The sequence below is a fragment of the Filicampus tigris genome, chromosome 11 (assembly GCF_054856515.1).
Source record: "Filicampus tigris isolate MCC_2025a chromosome 11, RoL_Ftig_1.0, whole genome shotgun sequence".
In the NCBI taxonomy this organism is placed as follows: Eukaryota; Metazoa; Chordata; class Actinopteri; order Syngnathiformes; family Syngnathidae; genus Filicampus; species Filicampus tigris.
In genome coordinates, this window is record NC_141227.1 from 15,862,100 (window position 1) to 15,887,189 (window position 25,090).

A 25,090-nucleotide genomic window follows, 5' to 3' on the forward strand; every position below is an offset into this window, starting at 1 on the left:
TGTAAGGAACTGATGTGAGACATTTAAAAAAAAAAAGTTAATTAGTTACCATAGAAATGATAGTACCTAGTATCGGTAGTCTACTGGAAACTGGCAACAGTTACATGTTTACAGTTCACAGCTAAACAAGTGCAAAACAACAAACATAAAAAAAGGGCTAAAGACGTGTTTTTAGTGGATTTTGGCACAAGAAATAGTTTGCGGGAAGGCCATCTGTAGTTCTTCCTCCCTACTCAACAAAAAATTAAATAACAGTGAAAACATCACTAAATGGATGATGAGTTCAAGATATTACCCTGCAAATGTTGCTTCATAGTCTCTCTTCTTTTCAGGAGAACATCAATAAGTGACTGACAACCAACCACAAAAAGAGAAAGAAAAACATGCCAACGTGACTGCCAGACCTTCCTAGGCACGTGACCTAGTGAAAATACATGGAATATATTCTTTCATATATAGATTTATATACTGTGTGTGTGTGTGTGTGGGTGTGTATATATATATATATATATATATATATATATATATATATATATATATATATATTTTTTTTTATTTATATATATATATATATATATATTTATATATATTTATATATATATTTATATATATATATATATATATATTTATATTTATATATATATATATTTATATATATATATATATATATATTTATATTTGTGTGTGTTTATGCATACTCTATGTTGTTAAATACATGTTAAAGATAGAAGGATATAGTTACACAGTGGTCTGTCTAGCCCTGGAGTGCATTCTGAGGAGTTGAACCCGTTTGGACGCCACATCGGCTTCCTACCTTCTTAAAAAAACAAACAAACAAACAAAAATTATACAAATCGGCCATTGTCACGCGCTTGCCGCCGCAGCCCCGCATCGGATATGAGCACACGCACAAACAAGCATACTTGGGGGTGGCGGTGGGCTGCTTGGAGATCTGCCGTCTTCTACAGAAGGCACTTTCCGAAAGGCCCGTAATAAACGCTGGCACACTCCCTGCTACTAGAAGGAGGACACAATGCATAGAGCTAACGTGTGGATGCCGTCACCGCGGGCAGTGTGAGCGCAGCTACAGTACGTCATGACAACCACTTTTACACTCATTACAACAAGAACAACAAGAGACTCAACCACGAACGAGATCCACAATAGTTGTCAGTCAGGTGCATAATTGTGAAAGAGGGTCCACCCATGTGAGCTGCTACACGGGCAAGTTCTTACCCGAGTGGGAGTGTTAGGACCATGATGAAAAAGTACCAAAAAATGGCATCATTTTGTAATAATAAAGTCAATTACAGGAATGAAATCAATGTTACGAGAGGGGGGGAGAAGAGTAGCTTTACAAGAAAAAAAGTTGTATTCATACAAGAATAATGTCATAATATGAAGGTGAAAAGCGCAACATTTTATACTGTAAGATTAAGGTGGCGATTTTATACAACTAAAATAGTATAGTGGGCGCTCGCAAAGTCACAGTTGGACATTGACAAATTCTTTTTTTTGTAACCTATATTCCATTATTTGTGGAAAAACGGGTCTATTCACAATTTTCTGTTACATGGCTTAAATAAAATGTACCGTAGATGACGGCAGCCATGTCTGCTTTGACTTGCGGTAGTTTCGCCAAACACAGCATTAAAACCGGTGGAATCCGTAACAACGGCTCAATGAAATGCCACTAAACCTATCTACGACTAGCAATATCAAAGCAAAAACTGAGACTCTTACAAGAATTAAGTCGTTATTTTACAAGAATAAAATGTTATTACAAGTAAAAAGTCAAAATGTGAAGAGAATTAAGTGGTAGCTATAACGTCTTGATATTACAACCAAAGAAGTTGGATTTTATGAAGAATCTAGTCATACGTTAAAAAGACAGTATTATGAGACTAAAGTTGTAATAGCACTATTTTTTATTCTAATTTACAAGAATAAAGTTGGAAAATTTCACGAATGACTTTTACCAGAATACAATAATCAATTCATTCCGGAAAAAGTCAGACTCTTAGAAGAGTAAAATCTCTAATATATAATGAAAAAAACCTTAAACTTATCAGAGAAAAGCTGTAGCACTATTAGAATAAAGTTGTAACAATACAAGAAAAAAGTTGTAATTTTATGAGAATTAAGCTGTATTTTTCAGAAAACAAAGTCAGAATTCAATGAATGTAAAGTCATAATAGTACAAGAAAATAGTTGATTGACCCAAATTAAGTTTGAATTTTAACATAGTCACAATTTTACGAAAATCGTCACAATGCAACAGTTGATAATAATAATAATAATAAAAAAAATCTTATTATATGACAAAAATCCTTTTACCGGAATTGATCTGCATGATGAAATAAAACTCACAACTTAGGTGTGCTATTTTGAAGCAAATGCAAAAGAATGATACAAAGTTTTTACGGACATCATAGATGACCTTTTTTAGAAGGAGAATAACGTATGTAAATATTGAAAGATGAAACTCATCATTTTAATTATGTACAAAAATAACCTAATTCTTGTAACAACAACTTTTTTTTCCCCCCTCATTGTATTACGTTAATACTTGGAACACTGGCATTTTATTTTTTTCTGTCGCAATTTTCCTAACCCACTTTTCAGCTTGGCCCCAACACCCCTTGGGTGGTTTTGAACATCATTAGTGTTGAGGTTTTGTGTACATAACGGAGGGCATGGAGGCGGGTTCCGGGTCATTGGAGTCAATATTGAAAATACACACACACGCACACACACACATCACAGCACACATTCAGCACACACACACACACCACCAAGGAGTCCTTCAGGGAAGACTGAATGAGCATGAAGGTGGACAGCCAGTGCTACGTGCCTCCTCTGGAGTACTTAGAGAAAATAAAGAAAACTAGATATCAATAATTTACAATGTAGTGTACCTATTTTATGTGGTGAGGGGGGTTTCATTAATTAGCGTTGAAGATGAGCGCTGCCTTCGCCCGCTAGGGGCAGCCGAGCGGAGTCCACAGGACTTTACTTTGTTCTTGATCCACTATAGTCATGATCTGAGTGCAAATGTACGGGAGGGAGCCGCCTTGGACGATACCTGCGATGGAGACGTGTCGCATTAAACGGACTGAAGCAATGTATTGTATACGCATGCACGCATAAGCACCTGTGAAGAACTTGCTGTAGTCCAGCTCAATCTTCTGTGCACTTTCAAACTGCTCCTTGGAATGTTTCTGAGACACTTTGTCCCGCAGATAAACCGGATCTTTCTGCTCCCTGGAGACAAAAGTGGACATCTTAGTTATGACTACGGAGTGGAGATACTGTACATCGATAGTGTTTTTCATAATTTCACTTTTCCTGATATTTTTGAGCGTGGCTAATATAGGGCCCAGTAACGTGCTTTAGCTTGAACATCAATCGCCACTGCCCACTATATCCAAACTTCACACTATACTTCTATGCATATATATATCCGATGCAAATATTGAAATGTTTTTTTTTTTTTTTTTTTTTAAATATCAAACTTGATTTATGAAATATCCACAAAACTAAATTATCAAAATTTGTATCAACCTCACCAAAACTGCAAGTTTTTAGTTATTTATTTAATTATGAATAAATACAATATATTTTACATTTGCAGCATAATGAATGGTATTGTGGGAGGGCTTCATTTCATAAGCTTTGCTTCGGCCCTTTCATTTTTAAACTAACCACTTTATTTGTTTGTATTTTTAAATATCCATGAGTATAATAGCTCAAATAAAATTGTCTTCTTCGTCTTATCATGCTCATATCATATACATAATAAAAAAAAAAAAAACAACCGAGAAACCTAGGTAATGCCGAACTCAAAAGACCCATTATGGTGCCACATACTTGATCTGCTTGGCATTTTTGTAGCGGACAAAGACAACAATGGGATAAATGTGAACACTGTGGAGCCTCTCGATGGCGTGCGGTGCGATGTCCAGCAAACAGTGACAACCCTGCAATGAAAAACAAACAATAAAATCCATTATAAACCCAAGGGAGATTACAATAAAAAAAGTGCAGTTCGCAGACGTCTTTGTTGATGTCTGAGATGAAGAGCAATAAACTCGTTTCGCTAGAGATTAGGAACAGATAAAAGCAGAGTTATCATGTCGGATTAAACGTTGTTGAAAATACCTTCTCTGTTATTTCCTTTATGGACGCAACCGTGGTCACGTCGAAATGGCCGCTGCGGCGCTTGTAGTCGATGAAGAGGCAGTCCTTGACGCCTCGCTCGATGGCTTGTTGGGACGCTTTCATCACCTCTGCAGAAACACGTGAAAAAAATCATTAGCTCATCTTAGTGTAGCAAAATTGTCTATTACAATGTTTCCCAAGGCGACATATCTTATATTAGAAAAATCTCACGGCACATCACCAAATAAAAATGTCACTAAATGAGGATCATACACAGGTTAATTGCTGTGCTTTGGAAAACTATTTTTAGCAAGTACATTGGCATTTATTGATTTGATAACAGCAAGTTCAAAATGACTTGGGCAATTATGCTATTAGGCTAATGTTATGCATCTTCTGCCATCTAGTGGAAGAGCATTTCATTGTTATGAAACATTCCATGTGCACCGCCCGCCATGCTGCCTTCTATTACACACCTCATTGTTTAAAAAAAAAAAAAAAAAAAAAATGGCTACAGTGTGAGACTTCACCTAGCACACATCTGAAGAACTTCCCCGGGGACTCTTTGACAAGCATCTCCTTGACGGCGTCCGTCAGTGGGCCGAGGACCAGCACGGGTCTGGGAGAGGCGCACTCCACCTTCTGGACCCTCTGGTAGGCCAGGCTAACACAGTCTATACGCAAAGAACATAGGTGATGACAACGCCAGGGAGATTCATGAGGTTCCGCCAGTGTCGGCCTGCGCTCACCTTCCAGGAAGGGGATGGAGTCGGTGCTGATGGTGTCCAGAGCCACCGTCTCCTTGCTGTCTTTGGAGCTGCTGCGCTTGTGCTTCTGCTTCCTCCTGAAAAAGGAGCGACGGGCGGCGGCCGAAAGCGTCTTGCCGGATTCTTCCTTCATCTCGGTCACGCTGTGTCGACGGTAGAACTCTTGGTCCATCCTGTAAGGTCGGCGCTCGTGTTAATCGTTATTGTAGCACAAAAAACTCCAACGCATAAGGGTGGACCACCACAATGTAGCCTACTGAGCATTTGCAAACTGTTCATGATACTTAAGGGCTTTCATCCATACTTATTTGATTAACTTTTTACATACAAATACCCTAATGGCCTACTTTTAAAAAGGCAAGGACAGTTTAATAAATATTCACAAACTGAAAAACTATTTCACTTTTAAAAATGAACATAAAAATGTCAGTGTAAGTAGACGAATGTATTCCTATTGAATGACCCACATGTACTTGCTGGGGATCTGCCCTCTCTGGATCTGCTGCGCGTTCTCGTCCAGCTGCCAGGCCATCCACGTCCCGAAGCTGCCCTTTGGTAACGACTCATCCACGTACAGGATGTCGTCCTTCTTGAACGTCAGGTCCCCCTCCGCCTCGCCTACGCGGTCGTAAAGTGCTCTGGGAGGAGGGCAGAGGCGTATACATTGCGAGTTATATTGAGGACGGTGGAGAGGTGAGGTGAGGCGAGGCGAGCGTAAAGTTGATGAGGCGGCAGATGCGGCGGCGCAGTTTGTCGGGTGAACAAGATAATGAGATAGGGAAGGATGAGTTTATCTACACACGCTGTAGGCCTCGCTAGCCTCCTAAGTCATTCCCCCAGCAGCCTATGTTTGACAGCCAGGCCGACTGAGTGTATTTACAGCACATGACATCACCAGCATACTTGCCTACATGACAAGTGACTGCGGCAGCTGCTGTGACACTGCTCGGCCCCTCCACAGAACACTCCCAACAATACAGCGCGGCTATTTCTAATAGGGATGATCGATACCACATTTGCTTTTCAGACTGACAGCAGTCTGAGTATTCACTCTTTGAATACTCACCGATACCAAGGACTGATAACTGCGGTATATTTGATATATAAAATTTCATTTAACACAACGACAAATTTTTTTGAAGAAAGACCTTTTTTTCTGAAGCAGGTGATTCGCCGATGTGTCAAACTGCTGTAATATAGCACCAATTAATGCAGAGAAGGATTTATTCGATATCAGATTTTGTTGGCCTCAAGTATCGGTGACTGGTATCGGCAGCCTGCATGAATTCCAATACATTAAAATAAGGCTGGTATCAGCACCGATACATTGTATCACTACTGACCCATCCCTAATTTCTAATCTTTACATTCCATTCATAGACTAGACGCTCTCCACTTAAGTTGCACACAACTTGGACTATCTTGTGAGACTTGGCAAGGATTGACTCCAGAAGGCCATGACACCACAGAAGGGTATCAATGATGGCAAAAAAGGAACGGTGTGATGAGAAAATCCAAAACTAGAAATGGAACTCATTGCAACTTAGGCCCGCCGCACACCGAGCCAGTTAATTCAAGTTGTTATGAAACTGTTTTCTAAATGTAAACAAATACAACAAGCATGCCCGAGGGTTTTCCAGTGTACAACGTTTTAGTAAGGACCTGGAAAAGCCTGAGCAGCAACTTCAAAAGGCTATTAGTGCTGGTGAGTGCGTGTAGAGAGTAGAGATGAGGTAACCTAAATTGGACATTTAGAATCGCAGAGAGGATCTGGGACGTAATTGGTTAGATGAGAAAGATCCCTGCTTGTCCAAGGGCCGCTCCGGTGGCTATTCTATTTATAGCAACGTGGACACACACGAGGATGCTTGGGGAAATGTATGCGTTCTTTCTACATTGAGCATGTGTGTAAAGTGCGCTTGTGTGTGTGTGTGTGTGTGTGTGTGTACCTAATATAAAAACCATCGCCTGGAAGGTCTTTGAGCACATTGAAGTCATCCGCTCGATGCTGCACCTTGAACGTGACCGTCTCTGCCGGCTTCAACATCTCCACATAGACTTCTTCTGCCGTCTTGTTCTTCATATTCACCGAGTTATACTGCAAAAACGAGCCAGGCACAAAATAAGAGCAGTGTTATTACCGGTGGCGTGCACTTATCTGAGAAATCATTTGCTCCATCTTACGTAGGCGACACAAGCTTTCAGCTGAATTAAAGAGGCGCCGTATTGATTTGGGCCACCAGCGAGGAAGAGAGCAAACAGGAGGGAAAATTGAAGGACAGAAAGGGTGACAGAGCTGCATGCTAATTCCATGAAGCAATTCCTTGCATAGACAGAGGGGGCGTGCCAGAAAAGCTTGATCAATGGAGACTAATGACTAGTTAAAAAAGAAAGGAGCCTCTTTTATCTGTGCTTGACTCCAAAGTAATGACGACACTTGAGACGAACGCTTTCAAGATATTCCCACTACAGCTCTTTATGATCTGGTGTTGGAAATCTACAGTGGACGTGACAGAATTCCAACACAATACATTGCAGGAGGCTGCTGGGCCTTTCTCAGAAGAAATAAAGAAAATTTTAATTGGGTTTATTCCAAAATAATGAACGGATAATGTTTTAAGTAACAATTATGCATAATTAATTGTCACACCGAGCACCATTACTAGATCGATCAACTTCTACATCTGTTTGCATGCGCAATCAAGTTTGCGCCAGTTTTTGCACATGCAACCATTTGGTAAATCAAGACCCTAAATGTGTGCCTGTACGAAGCAGCCATACCTCCAGAATGAGGTCGCCAGGACGCAGGCCGTCGGCCCCTCTGGCAGGACTGTCTTCATCCAGACTATCTATGTAGACGCCCCGCAGGTTCCCTCCGCATAGCGTGATTCCCACCTCCACCCCGGGCCGGTGCACCGTCACCAGCCGCGGCTCACCCGCCTTCTTGTTGCCATCAGAGTGCATTCTGGGAGGCGACAGGGACAAGTAGTATCGTGGTGTGAGCAAAGAAGGTTTTGCTCTCGAAGCGCTTTCATGCACATGGGAGAGATTGTAGTTACCTGACATAGTTTCGAGGGCTGGTGGTGGGCGTGGTTTGTTTGGAGGATGGCGTCAGGGTGCCCTCGTCCTGTTCGCTGAGCGTATCGATGGCTGAGTGATTTTCGGGGGTGGCAGCGCCACTTCCCTGCGGTGTGGACTGAGTACTGACTGGCTCGAGACGGGAGCTGCAACAATGTATAGAAGGTAAGCAAACAAACTAGTCCATGCCCATGAGCTGATAGTTTTTCCATTATCTGTATGATAATAATCATAATTATTAGGCATGTCGATCGCTCCACAAAAGCTGATTTGATACAGTTTTCGATATGTGGGGTGCAAAGTGATTCGGGGACGGTTCGATTTGATGCACTTGCATCTTAAATCAAAAAACTATTTCCCAATTAAAAATGTTCTTTTGTCAAACCTGTAATACACATCAAAATAATAATAAAAATATATACATATTTAATTCTGTTTGTAGTGACTATTCACAAGTTGCACGTTTTTTAAATTGAAGAAATGAAATTATTTAAGTTTTCTGCAGGCAATAAACATGATCGAAAGGCAATGATGACAATGAACAACTCGTAATTTATGGAAAGTAAATCAAATCATCTATAATATGCAAGCATAAAAATTATATACTGTATGTAATTATTAAATAATACAATATATTAAATCATATAACTCCAATTTTTAAAATGAGACTTCATTAGTAAGTACACAATGACTTGTGTACTTAAAGCCTTCCCCAGAGTCACTGTGGTAATTTGAAAATGTTAGCATAATGCAAATCCACCAACTTGGCTTGCTGCATAAAAATTAAATAAATAAATAAAAATTAAAAACTACAGGTATAAAAAAAAAACACTTTGTGGGTAACTTTTTTGGAGGAGTCAGAATGGAGCTAAAACTCCATCTGAGGAGGTATAGACACAAGTGTGCTACCTGGAGCGAGAGTGGTTGCCCAGCTGGTACATGTGCGGGTTGTACTGGGCCATGATGGTGATGGTGTCGCATTGTTGGCCAATGATGAGTCGAGCCTGCTGCTCTGTAGCGTTTCGCAAGTTGATGCCATTGAACTGAAGGAAGGAAGGATGGAATGAAGTTGTATAGGCCCAGGCTCAACAGGTACAGTATATCATGTGGTAGACTGGGGCAATCAGACGACAAAGCTACTTGTGTTTTTACCTCCAGCAACTGGTCTCCATACTCTAGTCCTGCCTGGTGGGCGATGCTACCTCCAGTAACTTTGGAGACAAAGATACCGCCGTTCTCCCCGCTCACGATGGAGATGCCCAGAGGCTCGGCGCCTTTGTGCACGATGACATTGCGGGGTTCCTCCAGGTAAGGCCTGCAAGGAAAGAGCAACGTTTCTCAATTATTGAATAAAGGAAGAAAAGAGGCAGGATTTCACAATGGTTGATGTTGATGCCTTCAAGAAATTCACAAGTAGCCTATTTCCACAAACGGTGGAGCCTATACTAGCTGACCACATCCTGGACTTTTCACCAGCCAATCACTGGGCAAGAAGACAAACAACTATTCACACTAGGGCTGCAAATAAAATAAATCTGCCGGTTTTTCAACGGAGCCAAATGTAAATTTTTAAAGACCTTTTTAGGGCCACTAAGATCAAATTTAAGAGCTCTTGTTCACTAAACATGGCCATTGAGTGTGGTTGTGAGACGAATATTTAAATAAGTCTTATACCTTGGAAAAAACAGACTGTAAAACTTTTTTTACACTTTTTCTTTAGACTGCACCATGAATTTAAGATTTACGGATGTAACTGGAGCCACGCAATGACATCTGTTTTTTTATACCCCTTGAAGAAAAAAAAAGCAAAAAGAGGAAAAGTGGTCATCACTTACTGAGGAAAATTGCCTGTTTTCTTACAAGATGTGATTGTCAGTCTCCATTTATCTACCATGAGGAATCCCAAAAGGCTTAGACTCAGAGAGTGTTCTGTGTGTGTGTGTGTGCAATCCTATCATATGAAGCGGGATTGACATGAACTTTGTGTGTCTTCATGACAAGTCGGCATTGGGCATGGCACACAATTCCATGAAGGAAGATCAGAGGGATGGATTAGCAGCCAGAGATGAAGACCAACCAGAGTGGCGTACAAACACGGCCAAGCCCAAAAGCTCAAGGTTGAGTAATACTAATAATGCCGTTGCGTAACATACACACTGCAGACTGCAGGATCACTAGGCTTCCAGCCAATATACACACATGCATATTGACCGTGTGGACGTCACATGCAATATCTGAGAGGGATTTCCCCCACGTGGAGGGGGACCAGTGCAGACAGGACCAACACATGTATAACAATATACAGTGGTTCCTTGAATTAGGAGCTTCGTTTGTTCCACACTTGTAACTCAAAACAAACAAAACTCAATTCCTCTTTCCCTATTAGAATTAGTGGAAATGCAATTAATCTGCGCCAGAGCCCCAAAGTACAACACATTTTTGCAACATGTTCTTAATAAGAAAAAAAAAACACCCTCACAGTATTGGACTGTATAAATATGATAACGTAGTTCAATAGAATGTAAAGAATTAAGCTGTGCATTGTAATAATTCAATGGGTGTTTTGCTGCTCATTCTTGTCTGCACACGTTGGCCACCAGGGGCAGGATAATACACAAAAGTAGTATACCGTACACAGATTTAACAATGAGCAATGCGTCATTTTTCACAGAGGATAAAGAATATAAGCCTGTATTGCTGTATGCTTTGTCTCCATGTGTTGCTACTGTGTTCAAATATGCTAATGCTTACTTCGTTAACCCATTGTGTGCTAGCATTATACTAGCAAACCTGGAGGTTCGGATAAATAAAAAATATGTGATTCTCACTGTTTTATGATGACTTTTGAAGTAAGCTTTAACCTGGGGGGTGGCAATAAACATCTTAAATCTAGCACTATTTTTTCACCATTTACCAAACTGCTGCCTGTTGGGAAATTAGCTGTCACCAGAGCTAAGTTCTCATAACTCACATTTGTGCTTGAAACTCAAGACAAAAAAAGCATATGTCTGGTCGTTTGTGAGTCAAGGAACCACTGTATATTCGAACCACGTGTCTACAACAAGGGGCCTCCTCTTGTGGTGTTCCAATGAAGCATGCAGAGAGTCTAGCAATCTAAACAAAATTCAAGCGTTATCTTAGGGGTAAAATGCACCACAACATCTACTTTTGCATTCCATATGGCGCATAGGATTTTCTGCCTCTGTCCGTGGCATCTGCCTAACAGCAGATAAGCGGGTGAACGACGGGAGCTCGGGTAGAAGGAACGGGGTGGTGAACTGGGAGGCGGGCGTTGCCCGGCGTCGCAATGCCGGCATCGCCGTGAGGCAGAACGAACCTGAGGCTCCTGAGAGAGGAGAACCTCGGCCTCGCGGCCAGAGGAATCCTTAGAAAAGATCGGTTACGGTAAAGAGATCTGTGAACGGGAAGTGTGGTGGAGAAGCGGGAGGCAGATAAAAGAGGAGGACACACACACATATCATAGTGAGACAGTAACACACGTGTGATCACTGAAGGCTGCTGTCGTGCCAAATGAGACAAACAATGTTTAAGGACGGAAGAGAAGCAAGTGATAAGCACGGGAGACAGCCATTGTTAATGTCACTGAGGGGGCGCAGTGGCTCTCTCTGACAGTGATGGACCTGTTGCTTGGCAACACCTTTGGAGTCTTCAAGGAGCATCTCTGAGGCAAGCGTTAGAGATGATCCTTATTATCACCCTCTCCATCACTCACTCTGCTACATCTCTTTTACTCAGTGCGGTCCCGCAACAGCGAGCGCTCTAATCAACTTGACAGCAGAGTCAAAAACATCAAGAAGCATTAGAGTAGTGTAGACATGCCATCCAGAGAGGAATTGACAGAGGTGCGCCTTCGTACCTGTCCTTCCTGCGCTCGCCGATCGGCACCGGGCTGACCGAGATGCGAGGCAACGTGGAAATGGACCCTTGCGATTGGTTGCTGGCGAAGGACGACGTCTCCAGGTTAAGCGGCGACTGCGGCGGTGTGATGAGGCTGGGGCTGCTGCACTCTGAATGTGAAAGGGAGCCTGCGTGTAAAAAGCGCACGGGAGGAACATTTACAGTACACTTTGCATGCTGACACACAGCACAATACAGGCAAGTGTGATCACAATTGTCAAGTCATGCCAACCTACAGTCACGTGATTTTTTTAAATTTAATTTTAGAGAAACCCCTTATTTTCAAAAAAAATTTAAGAAAAAGACAGTGCTACAATGTTACCAAGAAAATGTGAGTTTGAGACTCTCAGCTGACTTTGGGTGAGCCGCGGCGTACAAAGCCTCGTGATTCTTTTCTTAAAGGGGATGTCAACCCAAACATATTTTTTTCAAGAATATGTTCTATGCAGGCCCACTAGTTGTAACAAGGAAATATGTTTAGTATGAAATATGAGTTAAGCGGCAAAATCCACCCATTTTTAGCCATCTCAGGGGGCAGCCATTTTGTCTGTCGACTGAAAATGACATCACAGACCATCAGGGTTCAGATAACGACCAATCACGGCTCATTGGTCGTTATCTGAGCCCTGAGGGTGGGTGATGTCATTTTCAGTCGACAGAAGAGACAAAATGGCCGCCCCCAGAGATGGCTACAAACGGGTGGATTTTGTTGCTAAACTCATATTCCAAAAACACAATATTAATCAGAATGCCGTGTTTCAACTAGTGGGCCTGCATAGAACATATTCTTAAAAAAAAGATGTTTGCGTTGACTTCCGCTTTAAAGTGAAAATGCATTAAGTTTCAAGAGAAAGGTGTAATGTTTTGCTCCAGATTTGGAAGTGTTTTAATACTTGAATGTGCTGCATACTGGTGAGGGCTGTACCTCTGTCTGAGCCCAGCATAGAGCGAGGATAGCGGGGAGTGGAAGGGATCTTGATCCTCTCCGCCCGGTACTGGACATTATTAGAAGAACCTGCAGTCAAAGTTAGATGGCAGAGGAATGAATGGGTGTAACGCCCGAAAACAGAGCGTGACGAGGGAGTTTGTGACTTTCACATGTATGAGCGTGCGTGCGTGCGTGCCAGACTGACCGAGTCGTGCGCTGGAGGGCAGTGAGTGTGTACCGTGTGGCGCTCGGCTGCTGCGTGACGACGACGATTCGGCATAGTCGCCGCCCCGCTTCTGTTGGCTGAGGTCCAGGCTCAAGCGACCCTGATGTTGAGGGCTGGCAAAGGAAGGGTGGGGATTAAGCCTTCGGAAATGAAATTATGCACACAATGCTCATACAATTATATGAATATGCAAGATATTTCACAGTTAATTAAATTGATAGGCTGACCCCAACGGCCACTGTAAAACATTAAAGTGAAGCAACACTAACTGAATTTAATTATATGCTTTTGCCCCATGGGGAACAGACTCATTTGAAACTATTAGTCATCAGGAGAAGCCAAAGAGGGAACACTGAGAAGAAGACTTGCTCTAAAGGAGTCGTTTTAACAATAGCCGTGTCCTAATTCAGCTGCTGTGTTTGAGGGCCGATGACATCATAAGGGCAAGTCAAGGTTGTCCACTAATGAGGCCTTGTTTTCCCAGGTTTCTTTGTTCTGTTTTTGTTTTTGGACCATCCTTTGCCAGTACACGATTGCTTATCTGCATTCCGGAGTGCAAAAATAAAAACTTGGACCGATGTAACCCGACCTCCATGAAATCTGACGTCACAATAAACAGGTGTTGACACTTGGCATACTTATTGACAGCAAGACACCAATTCACTAAGATATAAAATGTATTTACTGGTTATACAAGATATCAGAATTCATCACATACTGTTGCACATGGAAAGCCATTATATATTGCTATACCATACTGCATGGGGAAAAAAATAAATGTTAATGAAATTATACCTCCAACCACTAAGGGGCAGTGTTTGATTGTTTGCTAAACTGTGGGCAGGTGGCCAGGCAGGTAACAATTGGGGTTTCCTCTAGTTCACAGCTGTTACTGATTATATGAGAAGCAAACAATTTTGGACAGGGTTTTGCATGTGGGCGTTTTTGTTGTGGATAATTATAGATTATACAATTATAAAGAAATTAAAGGACAACCATAATTTCAAGCACAGGGGATTTCTGTGTGTGTGTGTGTGTGTGTTTTTTTTCTTTTTTACATGTCAAAATTATCAATCAGTAGCTAAAACTGCACTGGACAAAGTAGCGGACCAGTCCCAACGCGAGGAAAATGTCTTCTTAGACATCTAAAGATATCCCTCTGTTTTTGATTGCTTTCCATTGGAACGTGCTAAGAGTGAACCTCAGAAGTTAATAGTAGGATACAGTAGTTCCAATTTCCGAGCAATCTGGAAGTCGTAAGAAATTAAATCTGGTGTCATAAATGGAAGCTTTGTGTTGAACACCCAACGTTAAACCTTAAAAGTCTTCATTATGTGTAAGATTATATACAAATATGTAAGGTAAATTACAACTTTCATAAGATTCAGTACACCACGGGGGTTGACAGGTATGGTAATGTAAGGGCAACGTTGGCTATTTCTCTTCCGTTTAGTCTGAGGCTACTGTGCAAGACGGGATGGTGCCCCTGAATTTGGGAGACAGAAACAGGAAGTGTAGGGATGAGATCACCTGGTGGGTGCGTGTTGGTGACAGATCTGGGAGGCGACTGAAGGACAGTTACTGGTATGAACGCGATGGCTGCGCACCGTGTACACGGGATTCCTCATCACGGCTGTCACGGCAGGGCACGGAGACAGACCCCTGTGGGCCGAATCTGACGAGAGAACAGATACCGTGTCAAGAAAAGGGAAGGGGGCTGGGTGAGGTCGTACGGTGGCGAGATTGGAGATGAAGTGTTTGAGAGACGCACTGGGAGGGAGGCTGCCATTGTAGACAGTGGGCACAAAGCCGACGCTGTGCCGGTGGGAGCGGCTGGGGGAGGAGCGCAGCATGTCCCGTGGCTCCGGTGAATGCTCGTCATTCGAGTAGCTCTGTGACAGATGACAGGTGCCGGTTAGCGTGCTCCCCTTTAGGGTAGAAAACACCATTAAGCATTGGGAAGAAGCACCAAAGAGAAAAAAAGACATTGTGGTACTTTAAAATAAACGTTTATCTCCACTGTGAAAGCTTTTGTGCTCCAGGGCCAGGGTCTACTTTTTGGCTTCCTAGTTGTCTGAGCCAGGGGGAGTGAGTCAGCTCCCGAGTTGGATGGTTGGTGTCAGTGCAGTACTATCGATCACTCCGACATCCTGGCTCAAAAGTCCTCTGGCACAACTCGGAAGGGGCCGTAAATTCTCAGAGCAAAAAAAAAAAAAAAAAAAAAAAAAAAAATGCAGGCTTTGGCCTGCCGGGAGGATGTGAAATATGTCTCTATTTTGAGGGCCCACACCTCTAAACAACATGGTGTTTCTTTAATAAGCTATTCATCTATCAGAGGGAGGAGGCATGAGGATGTGGACAACGGTGATTTCGTACACAAGGGCCGGTTATCTATCTTGGTTTTAATTCACGTAACAGACTGACCTGGAATGCGGGAAGAGTGATTGTCTGTGGTGTCATTCTGCGGCGAAGGGCGGGGGCGGATTTAGGACGCGGCCTTTTCACTTCAGGCTCCTCGCCTCGGGTTCGCCCGATATCCTCCTCGCAGGATTTCCTCGAGGTCAAGACTTTGCCGTCCAGAAAGTAGTGGTTGCCGTTTCTGTCTCTCTCCCGCTCGCCCGTCGCCGTGGAGACGGTGGCGTCACCTTTGCCGTCGGATGTGATGGTGCAGTCGGACGCGGAGCTGCTCTGATGTTTGTGTTTGAATTTGAAGGAGTCGCTGCGGGTCGGGGGTGTCGGCGGGGTGGGGGTGGAGGAGGAGGAGAGGGAGTCTGTCTTTGAGGGCTGGGGGGAGTGTGATGTCGCCGCCGCCGCCGCCGCCACCGCCGCTATCTGATTGGCCGCCATGTACTCTAGCTTAGAGGAGGGCGTCTCGGGGCGTTTGAAGGTGTCCGGGTCGAAGATGGACTTCCTCTGTTTGGGAGATTTATAAATGGAGAGCTGCGCCGCTGCTGGGGCCGGACTGCTGTTATCCGGCGCGACTGACATGCCTCCCACCACCATCTTCGGCCACGTTCCTCCACTGTGCTTCCTGTCCTGAGCCGCCTCCATGGTGAGGCAATCAGGCGCGGAGACGGGGTCGAACGGCAGTGAGGACGGCGCCTTTGAGTAGGGACAGCACTCTTGAAAGGCGCTGGGGCCATAGCGGCCGGTGCCCAAGTCGGACAACGGCCGCAGGCTCGTGGCATGAAGAGAACCCATGGAGAAAGGTTTGCCCATGTCACCGTAAAGCTCATCGTGTTCTCCTCGGTGCTTCCTCCTCTCGCCGGGGATGCCGCTCGTGCCGCTGCTCCCGATGTCAGGGCAAAAAATGTCCGTCTGAGTCGAGCTGTTGTGTTTGAGGTTGCGGCTGTTCCGGGAGTGGATCTCAGACAGGTGAATGCGCCCGTTGGACTTCTCCGATGAATCACGCAGACTTTCAAAGATGTTCTGGCCGGATGTACTGTGAGGAAAGAACTGCAAGGCAGAAAGATGAACATAAATTAAACAACGACTGATAGTACTGTGACTTAAACGGCCACATTTGAATTCCTTCATTACAAGGAAAAGGAAAATTAAATCCTACAAAAGCAAAACAAACAACCTAATTGATTGAGACTTTTACCAAGTCTTGCCTTTACATTGCCTAATGCAATATCTGAATCAGATTCAAATGATTTTTTTTCCCTGGATTGACATCAAAATGTTAATGTGTCTTTCATTGCCCATGCCTCAAATAGCCACAATAAAAAGGGAAAACCCCCAATTAACAATGAAAGCAACAAATGGAAGGCTGTGCTTTTCGCAAGACCCACTTACTCAACTGCTATGTAGGGCAGGAAAAAAATTCTTTGAAGGTTTCAGGAAAAGAAGCTGAAAAGAAGCTCAGAGAGTGAGTGTGTGTCCTACCTTCATAAGAGAGAGGCTGAGCGAGTCCCTGCAGTTCCTCAGCAAGGCCTCGCACTCTGTCACAGACTTGTTATCCAGAGCGATGCCGTTTATCTGGGGAGAGGGAACGACAGAAATAAAGACAGGTCCTTCTAAATTAAGGCGGGGCACTTTTTGGGTTGATATTCCCTGTCAGGTGTGCGCTTTGTTGTGGATGGCAGTGCGGTGCAGTGACACGGCAACGCTTGAGGCTTGAAAGGCGTGCAAATCTGTCAGCAGCGGTGGTGGTGGGGAAGCTGAGGAAATCTAGGCCAGCACTTTTCAGCGCGTAGGGGCCATCACGTCGCAATCTTTTCATTTCCATCACAATGTGATCAACTTGAGAGGGATTGTTGAAATAGACGGTCAGAGATAAGAAATAGCGAGGGCGGATGTCATATTGAGCTAAGATTAAAGTGGCTCTGAACAAGGAGATGAAGACATTTTATCAGGCAGTGAAAAGTATTTATTGCTCCTGGGCATTAAGGTTTGACATTCAAGCACTCTTCCGTCACTGAATCGACCATCTTTTCGGAAACCAAATTACTGTAAGTTTTGCACAAGTTTTCTCCATTTGTTTACACGGCAAAGCTCCATTCTTGACAATCTCTCCTATGTCGTGTGTTACGTGTGCCTTTCAGAGCTATGCAAGTATTTCATCGAAAGAAGTTCCCTCAATTTTTTTTTTTCACTACTTTCCTTACTCAACAAAATCCCATTTTATCTGAGTTGGGAGTATTGGGGATGGAATAAAGCCTGGATTAGAAAAGCTCAAAGGAACCTGAGTGAGATGGGGTGTGATAGATATGACAGGCAGCATATTCTGGAAAAAAAAAAAAAAGTCAGAAAGAGAGGATTTGTGAAAAGTTAGTGCGTGACTCACAGCGATCAGTCTGTCCCCAACAGTGAGTGTGCCCTCTCTGGCTGCGGGACTGCCCTGGACCACTGTGGTGACAAACACGCCGTTTTCCAGACCTATTCCGCTGTCTGGAACACATCACAGAGATAAGAGTGAGTAAGTACTCATGGAATCAATACTGTGAAAGCTACAATTACAATTTAATTTTTTTAAAACTGTGTATGACTAATTACTGCCATTTGAAAGTAATTAGTCGTATTAACTTACAGTCAGAACATGCAGGTAGGTACGACTTAGAAACGCGAGCCTCAACAAGGTGAAAGAATACGTGAAGACTGAGGATTTTTGACATTTTTTTAGAACCAAAAATGTAGAAAACTACTACTATAACAAAACAACACAACGACACAACAGATCAGCCTCAATATACCTTTGTGCCCCATGAGGTTGATGTGAACGGGAGTGAGCAGCCTTCCCCCGAGAGACTTTCTCCTTCGTACCACCATGTTGATAAGCCCCCCGACATTGAGGACCGCCTTCATCACCTGCTTCCTGTCCTTGTTGGTCAGGTCGATGTCGTTTATCTTCAGTAACCAGTCGTTCACCCTGGAAGCGCAAAGAAAGTGATGAAGTGTTACAGGAAGCCGACAGGAAGCCCAAAGATATGAGCGCGCTCACCTTAACCTTCCATCTGCAATACTTCCTTTGTCCACCCGCGTTACAAATATTCCACAGTCTCCCGGTAAATATGGATCATTTACCCCCTCGGCTATATCAAACCCAAGCGCCTTCAAGTCCATGTCGTCCTGTAAATAGCATAGCATGGCTTCAATAAACCGTCATACAAGTATAGAGCAAAGTTAAACACGATATAATAGGACAAGCAAGTAAAACTACTCATCCTTTCAAGAGTCTTTAACACCCTTCATTGAGAGCACATTGATGTTTTGCAGTCATACTGTCACACAGTGGAATTTTATCGGTATCATAATTGAGGAATGGCATATTGAACTTGGTAGCTATTTCGTCATTATGAAGCATTTAAAAAAAACTGTATAATCATCATGGCATTTGAATATGGGTTAATAACTCATATTGTCTTGAGCAGTCAGACCTTTACCTATGTCAAAGTTAGATTTGTCTGTTTTTTCTATGGCTTTCATCACACTTTACCCCTTATCAATTACTCAGTATACAATGGTCCCAAGAAGTTTTGAGGTTAGGATTGAAGATCTATCGCTGTCATAGTTACTGTTTTTCATTTGATTGTTTTCAATTCATGGTCAAGAAGCGTTTCTCATCAAAATACTTACAGAAGTTATGGCCTTACAACTGCATTCACAAAGGTTAGTGGTAGAATACGGCACATTCTGAATTGATTTGTGTTACGTCACTGCCGTAAGAATGGTACTCTGTCATAAAGTGACGACCCGGTGAATTATATTCAAAACTAAATATAGCCTACAAATCGATTCTGACCAGGGCGCTGCTCTTACCCTGTCCTTCTCAAACTCCACCACTTCAGTCTCCCACTCAAGAGAGTCGGTGTCGATGGCCGAGTCGTGGGAGCTGTGGGCCATGAGCTGGCAGAAGCGGGCCTCCTTCTCCAGCTGCCCCTCCATTTTCTCCCTTTATGAACCAACACAGACAGAGGTCAGGACAGACATAGGTGTATACTGCGCATTTAATTACATTTAAAATGAATGCAATTTTTTTGATTTTATGGAAATGGGTTTCTGATTTGTGGTCTTTGAAATCATACGCATCCTCATTAATCCTAAAATCTGCTTTCTGAGGGATGTCTTGAGGGTATCTGTGACCTTAGAACACCAAATTGCAAACAGTGCTTGGACTAGTATCTGTTATTCTCACTGCAGGCAGCAGAGGGAGCTTTTGCATGCCATATGAGCGCAGTCAGAAAGAGGACAAATACTGTAAACTAACTGTTGTGTTTCAGGATTAAAATGTTAATCTTGGCATGTGCAAATGCCACCAGACAAATGAGTGAGCCCTCTCGTCTCTGATGGCAAAATATTACGGCTTACGCCCAAGCGTGTGCAGAGCACAACAGGGAGCTTTTAAATACAACAAACGCAGTGGCACGACAGGCTCTGAACTCGCTGACACAGAGGAGGATTTTCCTCGGGTTGTTGAGTTGATTAGCTTTTCCAACATTTTCCAGGTGTTGAGTGATAACAAGAGCAAAGAACTAACTTCATCTCTTTGAGCTCTCGCAAAGCATCATTCTTCTGCTTCCTCATGTCGTCCAGATTCCGCAGCGCGTCTGCGAGATCGCTGACCGCCCGATCTCGCTCCCGACGCAGGTTGTCGCAGAGTGTCCTGTTGGTGCAAAGAAGGGTGACTATAACATCTGGTAAGCCTTCATAACAACTCGTAGGTCACAGCGGACGCACCTGATGCTCTCCCTCTCCGCCACGATTTTGTCCCGCTCTTGGAAGGCCCAGTCCCGTCGACATTTGGCCACCTCGGTCTCCTGCGTGGCCTCCTTCAGCTCCTGGGACATGGCCTCATACTGCTTCCTCAGCATCTCAATCTCCTTGTTGGCCCGCTCCATGTCGAGTGTGGCCGAGTCTTGTTTCTGCATGAGTGCATTTAATTAGATGGCCATATGTCGCATTCCTTGTTGACTTCTTAAATTTTAGGTAAACAAGCATTGCTGAGGAGATGTGGTACAGCCTGAGCAACCCAATGAGATGGCTTTTACAGAGATGATACTGCCAGATTTTCGATTGACACTGTCAAATACAATTAAGAGTAGGTTTTATTGTTTGCCTTCGGTGACATTTAACATAAATGTCTTAATGCCAAAACAACAGATTTCAATTTATTATAATCCTAGCGTGCTATATGTCCTAGTGTTTTTTTTCTCCCCCAAAAATGACTGAATTTTTTTTTTTTTCCATACCCACACATAGAAAACACCTTTTAGCCAAATCATATTTTTTCCCTTAGTAAAAGGGAAAAAACAAAAAGGAAAAATTCAATTTTGTGTTACAAAATGCAAACAATTCAGGTGTGTTCAACTCATTTTGGGCCATATTAGTTATTTAAATATTGTGATCCTAACAGGGAAACAGATATAAAATGAAATCTTAGATATCTGATATCAACTTAACTAAAAAGCCTCAAACCATTCATCCAATCCAAATGTAAAGTTCAAATAAAGTAACCGTGGGTGACAGCAGTGCAACCTAAATCGGCTTAACAGTCAGTGCAGTGTATACTAATGTAATCCTCAGCCTGACAGTTCACGGCAGCCAACAAGCTCTTTAGAATACATCTAACCTTTGACTTTGATACTCAGGTGTGGTAGCGGAGGGCCGGCTCACCTGTCGGGCCTGATAGTACTCCCGAAGGAGCTGATCTCTTTGAATGATGGCCTCGGTCCTCTCCTTGCGGGCCACATCACGCTCCTCCCGGACCATCTCGATGTCTTTGCAGGCCTGGCTCAGCTCTTTCTGAGCCTCGGCTTTATCCTTCACCTCGTGGCAGTACTTCTCCAGCAGCTCGTTCCTCTCGCAGATGGCCCTGTCGCGGTCCACCAGCGACGAGTTCAACTCCTGCGATGGGGAATGAGGAAAAAGTATCACAGTTTAACGCTTGAGTTATTGGCGGACTGAGCCAATGAATCTCACTGGCACGCGTCCAACATGTTCAGAAACATTCTTCAAAGAGGAGGAAGAGTGAAACTATTTTTTCGATGTGGCCTTTATTCCACCAGATGGTAAGTTAATGTTTCATCGTCCTCTTATAACGAACTCAGTGATGCGCGCTTCAGTCAGGACCTCAAAAGGTATTTCTCTATTCCACCGCAGCCAGTATGTGCAGGCAACATGACAGCTGTATCAGCTATATAAACAGTGAGGCAAGCAATAGGAAGAGCAGAGGACAACAATCCAAAGAAGAACATTCCTCATTTGGTGTTGCTACCTGGCATATGGGCGGGTACAAACCAGAATGATTGCCAGCCAATCATAGGGTACATATGGAGAAAATACCATTCACACTCACATTTGCACCAATGGACAATTTTGTCTTCAATTAACCCCACATGTGGAGGAAGCTGGAGTACGCAGAGAAAAGCTATGCAAGTGCTGTGAGAACAATCAATGTTGAGCTGACAATTTTCTGTAATTATCTAACTATGGGATGCCGTGCTGATGTGTAAACGCGCACACAGTTGTGGCGGTGTTCCATTTCCCTCGGTTATGAATAAAAGACAAAAGTGTATTCTGTTACATTTGATGCAGTTAGTAATTTTATGTGAACACTGCATACAGGAGGCTTTTTACTATTACCAGTTGTCACGTTGCAAACTTCAACTAACTATGCTAAATTGTTAAAACATACCTGCATACTGAATCACGGATTCAAGGAATTTTATTGTCATACTAACACACATTTCCAAATGATACAAATACAAATATTAAATGAAAATATAAATAGAACAACAAAATAAGACAAAGACAATAAAAAAATATTACGTATGACACTTGGAACAGCTGCTACTTCTACCGTTTCTTCGGGGGGGGAAATTAATTTGATATCGGGACAAATTGAAGGTTGAAAAAAAAAAAAAAAAAGCAAAATCTTAATTTTCCCCAGGAGGACTAAAAAAAAAAGCTGAAACAATGGAGGTAGGTCAGGAGGATAAAGGGTATAAAAAGACAGGAAATGTCATTTCACACTTTAAAAAGATCAAGTGCAACTTGTCTATTGCAAAGCAGAACTAGCTAACATACCACCACAGCACATCTATGATCACCAAGACATGGTATTGATATTAGCCAAGTTAAAATAGTCAACCACTGCTAGTTAGAGCATATTTTAATGCACTTGCTAGTGGTCGAGGACTGACAAAACCGCCGGTTGGACGTACAATCGCTTGATTGAACAACACGTGCTGCTATGGCCACAACTGATGCTCAGGCACTCACTCAACATGCAGGCTGGCTAACGATTCGCCAGCCACTGACCTGAGCTCACAACAGTTCTACACTGTCATTTGCTGACTCCCATGTCACTCTCCAAGCCAGGTCCCACACTAGGGCTGTGCAATGAATCGAAATTGAATTACAATTACGATCATTACACTCCACGATTACAAAATTGGCATAATCTTAAAAAACAATTATTAAGATGCATTTAGATCCAACACACAGTTTACACACAAGGAAATCGTTCTTGAAATGTATACATTTACACCTTTTCTTATTCTATAATAACTAATTTTAATAAATGTTTCAAATTTAAATAATTATGTTTCAAAGAAATTTGTCTTTCGATTGTTTTTATTGTTAAACATTTTCTTCTTTCGTACCAAAAAATAAATGATCGTTTGAATAATCGTGATTTCAATTATTACCAAAATAATAGTGATTAATATTTTTTTCATAATCGAGCAGCCCTATCCCACACATAATTCAATTAATTGAGATTACATTGCAGAACCTGTAGATAGTTCCCCCAAGTGGACAACTATAATACCAGAGACTGATGTGCATATTTCGTCATTAAAAAAAAAAATCTATTTCTAGTTGATGACTCAATTAATTAAAAGGATAATCGGTACAATGAAATATTCTAAAAATATTAGATATCTCTAGTAATACACACTAAATAAATCCACATTTCAAACTGCAAACCTGTCTGAGCGCTTCCAACTCCTCGCTGGCCACGACCCTTTCCGAGGAGGTGTTTTTCAGCCGGGCCTCGGCCGCCTCCAGCTCCGTCTGCAGCTTGTCCAGCTCCTTGATGACCTGGTCACGCTCGCTCATGATGAGGCGGTACTCGTTGAACACAGAGTCGCGTTCCTCCTTGTACTTGTCGCAGTCCTTGGCCGACTTCAGCTGCAGGTTCTTGTAGCGGGTCACCTCGGACTGCAACCGCTCCATCTCGCGCTGGAGCTCCTTGTTTTGAGCGGATGACTTATTCAGCTCCTGCTGCACGGAATCAAACCTGGAAGGACCAAATTGGGGATACGTAGTTTATAAGACGATGATGTGCAGAAACAACACAACCAGCAAGTAGACAGAACATGAACCAAAATATATTTAGCTAATCACCACTGAGGAATCATGTCTCGTATTTTCCAAGGCCAAACTACAATAACTGGATTGCCAGCGTTTTCTCTCCATTAGTTTGTATTAACACGGTGCCGGGAGCAGAGTATAATCACAAAGTACTGGGATGCTTCCCCTTGGCAGGCTTCCCTCTCAAAAAGCCCAACAGTTGGCCAATCAGATGGTGCTTTGGGAGGAAGTCCTTGAAGATAAGAGCTTGTTTGAAATAGACTATGAACATAAGGACTTTGTGTTTCACGCACATACTGTGCACAAGTAATGTTTTCACCTCCTCATGGAGGTGGAGTACTGCTGCTGGTAGTGCATTGCCGAGTCACGCTGTATGAGCAGCGCGTCCATCTGCTTCTGCAGCCGCCGGTTCTCCTCCTCGGCCTGCTCCAGGCGGCTCAGGTCCGTGTTGTGCGTGGCCACCTTCTCGCCGTAGCGCTTGCTGAGGGCGTCGTAGTCCTTCTTCACACCCTCCAGCTTGTCCATGGCCGTGTCGTACAATTTGTTCAGTACCTCGGAGGAGCCCTTTTCTCGCATGACCTGCCAAAACGACAAACAAAGACATAGTCGCATGACTCATTTTGATTATAGTGGACGCCCTTAATACAAAAGCCTGTAAAATCTGGAGTTTGACCAACATTTTTTTTTTTTTTAACAGGACAAATCTTTGTCATGAAGTTAAAGTTAAAACGTTGCTACATTTTGTGTACAGATAAATATTTTATGATGGTGCCAGTTGATTCCAAATACAGATGATCTCAATGGGAAGGTACCACTGTATTACAAATCAAACATGTGTGCTGTGCTTTGACTCAGCAGCAGGTGGCATTAGAGAGCAAGTATTGATATATCCTTCCACAGCCACAATAAATCTCTGGTACATTCACATATAACATGTGTAGGTTTAAGAGACCGACTATACATTATTTACACACGTCAATGCACATGACTGGAGCAGCAAATGGGTCGAATCAAAGGGCTTACAATGTTAACAGTAGCGTCTGTCCTTGAACGTGCACTACTCATTCTAGTGAATGTCTCATTATGGTCAATCTTGCTGATAACGCCTGCTGGATTCCTGCGAGAGGGGCAGTGGCCGGGGGGCTGTGTTACCCTTGTCTATGCAGCATATATCCTCATCTTGTGGTGAGATGC

The 25,090-nt window shown here is 43.0% G+C and overlaps 1 protein-coding gene across 8 annotated transcripts in view; it reads right to left on the minus strand.

Annotated features, from left to right (window-relative positions):
- Positions 1 to 621: 621 nt before the first annotated feature.
- LOC147139923 (disks large homolog 5-like) overlaps positions 622 to 25,090 on the minus strand; it is a 47,733-nt gene continuing 23,264 nt past the window's right edge. Inside the window, exons 6-34 of one of the 8 annotated variants that reach the window (XM_086044832.1) lie at positions 24,216 to 24,475; positions 23,510 to 23,822; positions 21,194 to 21,424; positions 20,258 to 20,442; positions 20,058 to 20,183; positions 19,340 to 19,472; positions 18,522 to 18,649; positions 18,274 to 18,449; positions 17,868 to 17,971; positions 16,967 to 17,059; positions 15,503 to 16,534; positions 14,850 to 14,970; positions 14,609 to 14,753; positions 13,091 to 13,191; positions 12,850 to 12,939; positions 11,884 to 12,052; positions 11,344 to 11,421; positions 9,159 to 9,321; positions 8,916 to 9,049; positions 7,988 to 8,152; positions 7,710 to 7,893; positions 6,878 to 7,026; positions 5,396 to 5,566; positions 4,911 to 5,101; positions 4,692 to 4,835; positions 4,162 to 4,289; positions 3,871 to 3,980; positions 3,155 to 3,264; positions 622 to 3,085 (exon numbers count right to left, since the gene is read on the minus strand). In XM_086044832.1, coding sequence (XP_085900958.1) covers positions 2,982 to 3,085; positions 3,155 to 3,264; positions 3,871 to 3,980; positions 4,162 to 4,289; positions 4,692 to 4,835; positions 4,911 to 5,101; positions 5,396 to 5,566; positions 6,878 to 7,026; positions 7,710 to 7,893; positions 7,988 to 8,152; positions 8,916 to 9,049; positions 9,159 to 9,321; positions 11,344 to 11,421; positions 11,884 to 12,052; positions 12,850 to 12,939; positions 13,091 to 13,191; positions 14,609 to 14,753; positions 14,850 to 14,970; positions 15,503 to 16,534; positions 16,967 to 17,059; positions 17,868 to 17,971; positions 18,274 to 18,449; positions 18,522 to 18,649; positions 19,340 to 19,472; positions 20,058 to 20,183; positions 20,258 to 20,442; positions 21,194 to 21,424; positions 23,510 to 23,822; positions 24,216 to 24,475 — 5,238 coding nt within the window. In that variant the 3' untranslated portion in view covers positions 622 to 2,981. Of the gene's footprint in view, positions 3,086 to 3,154; positions 3,265 to 3,870; positions 3,981 to 4,161; positions 4,290 to 4,691; positions 5,102 to 5,395; positions 5,567 to 6,877; positions 7,027 to 7,709; positions 7,894 to 7,987; positions 8,153 to 8,915; positions 9,050 to 9,158; positions 9,322 to 11,343; positions 11,422 to 11,883; positions 12,053 to 12,849; positions 12,940 to 13,057; positions 13,192 to 14,608; positions 14,754 to 14,849; positions 14,971 to 15,502; positions 16,535 to 16,966; positions 17,060 to 17,867; positions 17,972 to 18,273; positions 18,450 to 18,521; positions 18,650 to 19,339; positions 19,473 to 20,057; positions 20,184 to 20,257; positions 20,443 to 21,193; positions 21,425 to 23,509; positions 23,823 to 24,215; positions 24,476 to 25,090 lie in introns of all 8 variants that reach the window. The other 7 variants (XM_086044830.1, XM_086044829.1, XM_086044828.1 and 4 more) reach the window with 7 other exon arrangements.